At 41.0% G+C, this 10,673-nt stretch overlaps 1 protein-coding gene across 1 annotated transcript in view; it reads right to left on the bottom strand.

The window, feature by feature from the left end:
* gabbr2 (gamma-aminobutyric acid type B receptor subunit 2) overlaps nucleotides 1–10,673 on the bottom strand; it is a 183,498-nt gene that overhangs the window by 66,784 nt on the left and 106,041 nt on the right. The window contains exons 5-7 of the mRNA XM_022747685.1: nucleotides 7,069–7,134; nucleotides 6,373–6,561; nucleotides 5,430–5,672 (exon numbers count right to left, since the gene is read on the bottom strand). Coding sequence (XP_022603406.1) covers nucleotides 5,430–5,672; nucleotides 6,373–6,561; nucleotides 7,069–7,134 — 498 coding nt within the window. The remainder of the gene's footprint in view (nucleotides 1–5,429; nucleotides 5,673–6,372; nucleotides 6,562–7,068; nucleotides 7,135–10,673) is intronic.

Here is a 10,673-nt window from a genome sequence, read left to right on the forward strand (position 1 = left end):
GCAGCATAAGCAGTAATGTGAATTTGGGTAGAAAAAAAAGAAAAAAGATAGGTGCTTACTTCAACTAAATTTAATCACAATGCTTTCCTGATACTGGAGCGTTGGCAGGCAAAGGGCAGTCTCGGCTCCTGCACACTGCATCTTATTTGATTAGAAGTGGCCAAAATTGATTTGTTTATAGAAGTAAACAAAATTATCTTTCAGCCAATTCATTTGCTAATATCCTTGGAACAACATCAGGTCAGCAAGGTGGTCTGATTTAACTACTTTTGCTCACTTAGCATTAGTACAAACCTGGGCTCTGGCAACTTTCAAAAGGTAATTCTTTAAGTGAGACTCATATTTGGCTAAAGAACAGTCTGTAGTGGTCAGTGAATATTTCTACCATTCCATTCAACATTTCATGCCTAGATATTGATTTCTCTCCAAAAGGGTGTGTTTATTGGTCAAACAACCTCTCTAAAATGAGGGGAAAAAATAACAGAGGAAAGTCTCTGATTTAAACTCCACAGGAACAAGATAAGGAAGGAGCGTCTGGAAAATGCAGACAAGGTAGACAAAAGCAATTCAACTTTGTGGCAATATCGTAAGCCCTATTCAAATCAGTTTTGGCTTCTGTCGCTTTATCTTCTCCCATGTAGTCTCTTCCTTGTTCTATTTTCTCCTTCCCTCTGTCTCTTTATCGCTCTCTCCCTCTTCATCTAGCAAGACTGTTCAATTAATTCACCATCTGCATACAGGGATCCTTAATTACACATTTAACTGGGTTTACATATTACTGGCTGGCTAGCAGCTAACTAAAAAAGGTGAGAGCAGATCAATCAATAGATCCACACTCTCTCTCACACACACACACATAAATACATATATATATACATACAGAGAGAGAGAGAGCGAGAGAGAGAGCGCATTTGCATTGGCTGATTAAAAGAGAGCTGAGGGGGAAATACAGGGAAGGAAGCTGGAGAGCCAATTCTGCCTCAAAAAGATGGAAAGCTTTGAAGTAGCAGAGCAGGATCCCACCCCTCCGTTTGAATCCCAGTCTTTGTGTGGCATCTTTGATGTTTGTTTGAGTGTTCGCATGCATGCGTGTCTACGTGCTACGTGTATGCTGTTAATATGTTGTCACATTATGCTTATGCACATGCATGTGTCCCTGATGATGTACGTGTGCGAGCTACTCCTGAGGCACAAGAGTCTCAAGTGTTACCATGTTACCCATGTGATGTACAACGGGTGCTCTGCTACCAATTGCACACCACGGTGTCAACCTGACTTGCCCACACCAACAAGTTCCTTTCGTCACGCATTGCTCTTGCCAACAATACGCTATGAAATTACACCTTAAGTATAAGTAGGACAATGCAGTGCGTCTCAGTTCAGCTCATTAGGCATTACATTTAACGATGGTGTGTAAACAGGGTCAAACAATGTGGGTTGAAAATAGGGAACTTGACTTGAACCCGTAATGAGGGTGAGTGTATGTATCCAGGTTTCTAGAGTAGCTGTATACCATCATGCTCTCGCTGTGCATTAGTATTGCCATCGTAATTACCCTTCACATCAGCAAAAGCGCAGCTATCACAAACCTTATTGAAATGGCGTGTAGTTATTTTAACAGCCCCCCAATTTGTTCTCTCAAGTGTAAACAAAGTTTGTAGCATATGCAAAGTAGATCAAACATATGCAGAGGCACTGACTCTGACATTCTTAATTGGAAATAAATGTCTGTGCTACAAAGATTAAATTAACCTCTTTTGACCAAAATTCAAAGAAGTTACTGTATAGCCTCTTTCTGCAAGGTATTATGCTCCTCTGCAGCTTAGGCAACCTCACCAGAGTGTACTGACTCAGACAGGTGTCCCTTGTCTAGTATTCAAAGGACGTTCAGACCTGAGTCAGTGGTGGATGATGGAGCAATCGCTGAGTCTACGCGTGTGTGTCTGTGTGTAAATGTGTCTTTCTGATGTGAGACGGGGGAGGCGGCCAGGTATCACTTCGTCTGTGGAGGTGAGAATGCTGTCAGTGGCAGGGGTGCTGGGTCAAATGAGATGTCACTCTGTGGGCTGCAGGCTTGACATCCTCTGGGTTTTCAGGGTTTGAGGTAGGAGCACAGTTGATGCGAGTGTAACTGTGATGCACACACATGCACTTGCATATACACATACACATTAGCAGAGAAAAACAGATGCACAAACCCAGCCGTCCCCCTCTGTCCACCTCAGTGCGTCTATCTGAGGTGACTGTCAAGCCTAAGGCTGTGCTACAAACTATTACCCAGAAGGACACTGATGCCAACACAGTGACCACTGACCACAGATACAATGACTGTGAAATAAACTGAAACTCACACTTGTCATCCCCAAATCACAACCTGTTGTGTCTCATCTCATCCAACCCTCCCTGGTGAATTCCAGTGTACATCATCCTGTGGTCATAGCAGCGGTCTGCACACTCTATACCCTGGAAGATCTCTCCCAGCTAATGTCAGGCTTCTCTGTGGCCCTGACAGCAGCCAGATCAATACTGTGGAGCTCTCGATGATCACTCTCCTGCTGCTGCAGCTGCCGCCGCCACTGATTCGGCAGCGGGACTGAGATCAGCGCAGAACGGTCACGGTGTGATACCACAATGTGTGCGTGTGTACACAGCAAACACAAAACACAAAATCGTGACATCAGGAAAGACACGAGGCTCAAGTCAGGGTATGGCCCCGTATGATCAGGCACAGATGCACACATCACATTTAAACCAAGGATAAACAGCCAGAATTTGCTGTTTCACTGGTGCTTGTGCAGGGATTAATTTTATTGGAAACCCAGTGGAAGTTATTACAATTTACAAGCAAACCAGGCGAACTGTGTAATAGCTGCTTTTGAAATCTGAATTCGAAAATAACATAAAAGATGTATGCAGTGGTGAAGGGAAATTGCCTTCCTGTGTCTTTGTTGTCATGTGTGGGTGGAAGTTTCTATGTGCTAAGTGTGTGCTACATAAGGGAACGCATTTGATCTCATTTCATGTAATCCCTTAAAAGAACATCTATAATGGTCGACAGACCTCAAATCTTTTGGTACAAAGATGCATTTAATTATATTGCAACGCTGTTGTCGAAAATCAACATACTTGTTTATCACATGCACAAAAACATCATTATAAATAGCGGGTTGAACAATGATCTGTATATAACTGATTTCTGAGAAGATTTACTGTAGCTATTCTGAAAATGACCTATAACCATGTTTATTTCCCATCAATAGATTATTTGCAGACTTAGAATTTAATGTTGTTACGTACAAATAAACAATCATATTGCAACGGCAAAACTACACACTCTAAAATCTCAAAATCAAGTGGCTCATGCATATGTTCTTCATCCACATTATCACTTCATTATTGCTCCTCACTTATAAAGCGGGACATCAGTGATGACTCTTTGAGGTCAAAAGTAACTAAGTATATTTAAGTCCCATTCTTAAGTGCAATGTAATGTAATCTCATTCAAGTACTTCCATTTTATAAAAGGTTTTACTTTTATCTTGCTGCTTTCAGAAAGAACACTCTGTAAGTCGCCTTTCTTCATAATGACCACTGTTACATGTGATGTTTGTAGCAAATCCTTGTGTCTACTTCAAAAAAATCTAGAATCCAAGACTTTTACTTGAGTATTTTTCATGTGGTATCACTACATTTTCTCAAGTAACAGATTTGAGTCCTTCCCCCACCACTGATGGCTACATATGTAAGATCAATATGAGTCAATATAGATGTGAAAGGGGAGAATAAGATTGCTTGTCTTTTCCAACAGCCTAGTAGATCTCATCATCTTTTGTGTGCCTGGAGTAAAAAGTGAATGAATTGTTACATGGTCATCAATATTCCCTGCACAGCTTTGCTTCCCTGAACCTCTGAGGAAAAGGCTCAATGTCAGCCTGCTCCTGATCAGCAGCCCTGAGCGGGTCTGTGCTGAGAGAGGTGAGAGGAGAGGGATGAGGAATGAGGACCCAAAGGATTTGGTATAGTGCTGCAGCACACATACAGTATACCACCAGGGACATTAGCCCCCAAAGGGCCTGACAATAATACAAGTCAGTAGCCTGTGCTGATTTTCTCCGAGGCTATTTTCTCTCCCTCTCCTTCTTTCTCGTTCTGCTGACATTTATACTGGAGAAAAATCTGTAACTCTATCGTGTGGTCTCTCTCTTGTGTCCCATCTTGACTTTTTTCTCTCAGTCCATCAGTTTGGTGAATGTCTACAAGCAACATATGAGCGAAGTATTTTTTGAACTCTTTTCTTTTTTATCCTTAGTTCCATTGTTTAGGCCATTTACTTGTACACACAGTTATGGATATGATATAATATGAGTAATGTTCCATTGTACTGTAGGGCTCTGCGTGCTTATTGGCAGTACAGCCTGGGAGCAGCGTGGCATACACTCTAATAATGGAGTGGCCTTTACAGGGGAACAGGAGATATCCTCTAATAGCTCAATAGGAAGTGAGAGTGAGAATACACACACACACACACACACACACACACACACACACACACACACACACACACACTCAGCATGTAGCTAGCATTGCCACCAGGATCAATCTTGAATGCATTGGAGTGAGTTGGCAGCACCAAATGACATCACTTCAGGCTTCACACGGAGATGAGGATGGCTAAGCAACACTCTCTGCAAACAAGCTTCCAGCCTTACAGAGCAGTAATTAATGCCTTTATGTGTTGCTCTGACATCTGCTCACTCCATACAAACGTTGTACACATTTCACTTAACATACAGTGTTTACATGCATAAACACTTAAAGGCACACATTCATACACTAACTCCAAAAGGACACTTACTCATCAGCCTTAACCAGTGTGTTGATTGTGCTGCTTTAAACCATGTCTGTGTCTGTGAGGAATGTATGAGGAATGTATGTGTCTTTCTTTCCCTCCCTCACTGTATGTGTCTGATCAATATTAACGAAAACATTTTGCCTGCATGTACACGTAAATGTACAATATACACACATATATATACGCACACCCATATATATATATAAACACACACACACACACGCATACACCCATATATATTTTTCATATATATAAGAAGCGTCTGGACGCTGGAGATGATCCTTGTGTTCGCATATATGAACTAGACTTCTGCAATGGTGCTCTGATGGCTCCAAGTGCAGTATGAAACTGAATGAAGTAAAAGAAAGCCACTTTAACTTTTAACATGATGGTAATGTCTTTGTGCCATATTTTTAATGTTCATGTTTGTAAAAAAAAAAAACGTTTGTCATAATTGCTGTGTGAATTTGTGGCTAAAACTGTGTTTTGTACGGTCACAGTGACCACGACCTTTGTCGCCAGGACCAGCCAGCATGGAGGCATGAAAAAAAGCACAGTAATCTGCTCCACCACTTACCGTAACACCGTAGAAGTTGGTCTCGTTCATGACGTCCAGCACCATCTTTCCCACTTCGCGGTCATCCACGGTGAAGTTGTGGTAGGTGTTCTGCCGTTGTTTTACCCGGAGCAGTTCCATGACTCGAGTCAAGGTTTTGGCAATGACCCAGATCCCATCGTAAGCAAAGCCATGAAACTTACTGGCCTCCACTCCCTTCTGCTGAAGCTCTCGGCTGTACTCCCTTTCATACTCCTTAGGGGTCTGGAAAAAAGGTAAGAGAGGGGAAATCAAGTCGAGAAAATGTGCATCTAAAAACTGTTTAAACATATTGTTTTTCTTCAGGAATACATTCATGTTGGATTATTTCAAATACACTATTATTGCTGTAACCTGGCCCAAGGAGAATGGATTACTTTCCACACAATTTGAGATACAAAGTTACTGGAAATAAGTCTGTTTTGGGATCAATGCACCTTTGCCGGTAGTGCAGTGTGAAAACGAACCCTGTAATTGATTTTGGTTGAGATCTCTTGTTTAAAAACATGGATCTTAGATGTCTTTTAGGGGAGGAAGTTCTCTGCTGTCCCCAGAGATTCTTCCCAAAAACAATTACAGGAACACTTTCCAACAGACGCTCTCAAAAACAATCACCGGCATATTTCAGGTTACAGCCAAAGGAATAGTACAATCATACAAAAACAAAATGAAAAGTACAGAAACTTTCTGCGATGATCAAGCGCTGCCCTAAAAAAAGACAGCTGTTATATTGTATGCCATAAATCCCTCCTGAGCTACCACCCAGTCTTTAGTAAAATACTAGGCTGTCTTTGAGGTGAGTTATTCACCTCACTAGAACAATAGTTTGTTTTAATCAAATGTTGACTTCGTGTCTCATGTCACATTCAATTACTTGTTAACAACATGTACACTCCTCTGGAGTACAACAGTGGGTGTTACTCACCCGGCCAGAGATGCCCTTGATCTGCCGTGCGCTGAGCGGCTCAAAGTCCACACTGATGTATCCCTCCATAGCTGTAAGCAGCTTCTTGGTGGTGCAGTTGGTGGTGTTTGCCTGTTCCCACCAGTTGCCCTGGTACCAGCCGGGGATAATCCACTGGTATTTACTACCAAACATATTCAGGTTATACGCCTAGGAGGGTCAGAAGAAATGAAGGTTGAAGCGACATAACAGCAGGGAGATACACTATGGTATATTCTGATTACTATAACTAATGTGTAATTATTTTTGCTTAATGAGAATTGCTGTCTTTCCTGATAGTTTGAATTTAATGCCAAATGTTCTTGGAAAATGACTGTTAAATCTTGAACTGAGCCCCAAGGATAAATCATGAAATGAGACCAAACCATCTAAAGTCCAAATTATGTGAAGCCACACAGTTAAGCGAGAAATTCAGCTAGGCCTAATTCTATCTGGGCAAGATTAGTTTACGGCAGCTTTGGAAAGTAATACCACCCTGTGTTAAACATTCACAGTTTAGTATTACATAGTCAAAGCAAAAACCAAATCACATCATGTTCTAATCTTTTGTTCACAGCAGCACAGCGCCAATTGTATTTTTTTAAAAAGTAGTATAAAATGGCAAGAAAATAGAAGACTAAAGCTTTCTGTTCTAAAGAGTATAGACTGAAGACTTACGCAGCAGAAGACTTTGGAGGCAAGATTCTCATCAAACTGCCCAATGATGATTCTTACATCATTGTCCTGAAAAAAGAAAGAATAAGAAATCATGACTTCATGCACATTCTTTAACATAACACACTCATGCACACAAAATGTTACAATAAATGTAAGGTACCTCTACAGTCTGAAATACGTATATATATATATATATATATATATATATATATGTAAAATGGCATCGGTGTCACCATTCAGTACAGTGCTCATTATACTGTGCAAGCTTTTTACTGTGACCCCCTGGCATTACAGTAATCTTGCAATACATGCAAGACATTTCTATAAAAGGAGGGCTTCTGTTCTTTACCCTGGAATTGCACTTTAGTCAATTCAGCCATTAGGAAAAAAGAATATCTGTGCTAGGATCAGCCAATAAGATGCCTATTCTCATTATTCTGCAACATCACACTTTATCAGCAAATGGACATAGACTCAGCCATGTTGTGTGTACTGTATTTTTATCACTATGTCTGTCTCATCAGCAGCTACAGAGTATGGCAAACCAGTGGCTGAGAGACCAAGGCAATATCAAGTTGCAAAGTGTCGATCCATAACAACAGAGACATTAGTGTCAGCGGGGCAGAATTGCCTTCTTTGCCAACCAGGCTGCAGAGCACAAATTTACAAGGGGATTGAGAGCACATGACCTGGTGATTGACTCGGTAAATAATTCACATTGCCCGGGTGGAAGAGCAGCATGTTTCACGGTCGGGAAAAAAAAGATCAGGCTCTGAGGCCAACAGTCTGTCATTTAGTGTGCAAATGCATATGTATAGTACAAGCACAATATACAAGTACAATATGCACACAAGCAGATGATCACCAACACTCAAAACACAAACACATGTGTACACACACACGCACGCACGCACACACACACACACACGTATCAAAATTGCCCCAAATCTAATCCAATATTACAGACACAGGTTTGATGGATGTACATGGGATCAACAAGGCTGGAGGTGATGTGTGATGCACTAAGCAAAGTCTGACATAAGGCATTTATATGGCCCTGACAGAGCCCTACTGTAGCACTAGTGTACGAGATCTAGAGGGGCAGTTTTCACTGTGCAATATAAAGAAAATCTTCAGCATCGTTGACGTTTATGTACTTCACTAAATAGTAGGTAAAAGAAGACAGTGAAAATGCTATACATTACAAACAACCATACATTGTAACCTTTTAGTGGCATTGCCCTGCCTTTATTCTGGATAATGAGAAACCTTTACAAATACGGTTCATGAAGTACTCTTCCCTCAGGCAGTCTCTACCATATGTCATGTATTCACAGATCAGAGGGGGCGACCAATCACTGTCATCGTAACTCCAATTCCTTAGGGCGACTGGACACACAGGACTACACAACAAGCAAACACTGTCTTTATTCCTCAGAATAGATTGGCTATGACTGATAGATAGATAGATAGATAGATAGATAGATAGATAGATAGATAGATAGATAGATAGATAGATAGACTGGCAGGCTCTTGCTTACAGGATACACACATACACACACGAAAGAGGATGAGAGCTTTTAGAAGCTCAATCAAAAGGCATCTCTGGTGGTTTCTCATCAGAGCCAGAGAGCATGCTGGGACATTCAACGGGTCTTTTGTACAAAGCCGTTACTGTTGCTCCCCTGCTCTGGCACTGTCAATGTGTATGTGTGTAGATGTGCAAGAAGGGAAGGTAACAACTCAGAACTTTTGTGGTGTGCATTCCAGCGTTATTTTCTCTGTGTGTGTGAGAGTGTGTATGTGTGTGCATGTGTGTGTGAAGTGCCAGTGGCTACTCAATAATACTGCTCTTCCCTGGAGGAAAGGCACTTAACCCAAATGACTCCAGCTATAGCCAAGGACCACAGCCTCAGTATAAATTCTGGCCTGCCTGGCAACAACACGAAAAGACTGTGTAGTTGTGGGCAAGGGCATGAGTGAGTGTGTTGTGTTTGTACATTGCAGACAGACTGGGGCACTACAGGGCCGCATATTACCTTCATTGCTCGAGCTTTTATATAACTTTAACAATAATTGTTCTCAGAGAGGGTAGTGTTAAGGGCAGGCTTGACTGCTTTATCTGTGACAGGGTTGTTTCTAACTTTATCATAGTGATTTATATGTGATAAAGGTTTGAGTAATATTGTACCTCATAAGCCCAATCAGACACTGTTAAGGCTTATTAAGCGTGCGTGCATGTGCGCACACGTGCGCACACACACGCACGCACGTGCGCACACACACACACAGTACTAATAATGGTCTTTTATGAGCTCATGGGAAATATGATTTGTAGACTGGGCAGTGTGCTGCTTCTACCCACTAACCCCCCCCCATCTGTTTGTCTGCCTGTTTGCGATGATTGCTGTGCAGTGAGTGCGTTGTGTGCAGACATGATCAAATACATATGCTCACAGGACATCTGTGTGATATGTATATGTATGTGCATTTGATCGCTAACTGATCCTAGATGAGCATTAAATGTTATACACACTGTTATGGCCACAGATCTGGTATATATATCTGAAAGGTAATTAACAGGCTGCTGCTAAAGTACGCACCAAAACATGTAAGCATCCCCGACATCATCACAAAACTCACATTATTTGGGAATCTGGACCAGTAGAGGCGATTCATAGGGTTCATTTCATCTCATTCTGTATTAAAGAAAAATGTAAGTTTTGTTTACAACCTGGGTTCTGAGGTAAGAGGTCGTGGATATACTGTAGGTGCTCCCCTTAACAGTAGTGATGCATTCATCTGATACTCTGGCGAGGAATGGTGCGTAGATGTGTTCAGATATTAGAAAAATTCGTTTTCCAATCAAAGTTAGCTTATTAATTCAATGGATTTTGTGTCAGTTAATACCAACAGAAATACATTCACAACCCATGGGGTAAGCTGAAATCGAAAATCAGAAGATGCTTGGCAGCTAAATGGAGGGAGCTAAAGTTACTTCATAAATCAACCATATTTGAGAATATAACTGACAATATTACATGCATGGCTGGCCCTTTGCCATCCAAGAACTGCGACATAGCAAAAAAATGAAATGGACCATCCCCTGCTACGTCATATCTGAGGGGACAAGAGAACTGAATGTATAATAAATAATTAAGTTATAATAAATAATAAAGTGTTTTGGTCTTGATTTAGATTTTTATGTTGTTTTTTTTCTCATGTCCTACATTGAATGCAAGTTCCCTAAACTGTCCGTCAGTCACAAAAATCCTTAAAACGTTAGCATTGTTATTTTATGTACAAACTGAAAAAGACTTAAACTCATTCTAACTAACATTAGGTGGGTGTGTGTGTGTGTGTGTGTGTGTGTATAAAGTGTTTTGGTCTTGATTTAGATTTTTATGTTGTTTTTTTTCTCATGTCCTACATTGAATGCAAGTTCCCTAAACTGTCCGTCAGTCACAAAAATCCTTAAAACGTTAGCATTGTTATTTTATGTACAAACTGAAAAAGACTTAAACTCATTCTAACTAACATTAGGTGGGTGTGTGTGTGTGTGTGTGTGTGTGTGTGTGTGTGTGTGTGTGTGTGTGTGTGTGTGT

The sequence above is a fragment of the Seriola dumerili genome, unplaced genomic scaffold (assembly GCF_002260705.1).
Source record: "Seriola dumerili isolate Sdu_G_001 unplaced genomic scaffold, Sdu_1.0 BDQW01000110.1, whole genome shotgun sequence".
Lineage (NCBI taxonomy): Eukaryota > Metazoa > Chordata > Actinopteri > Carangiformes > Carangidae > Seriola > Seriola dumerili.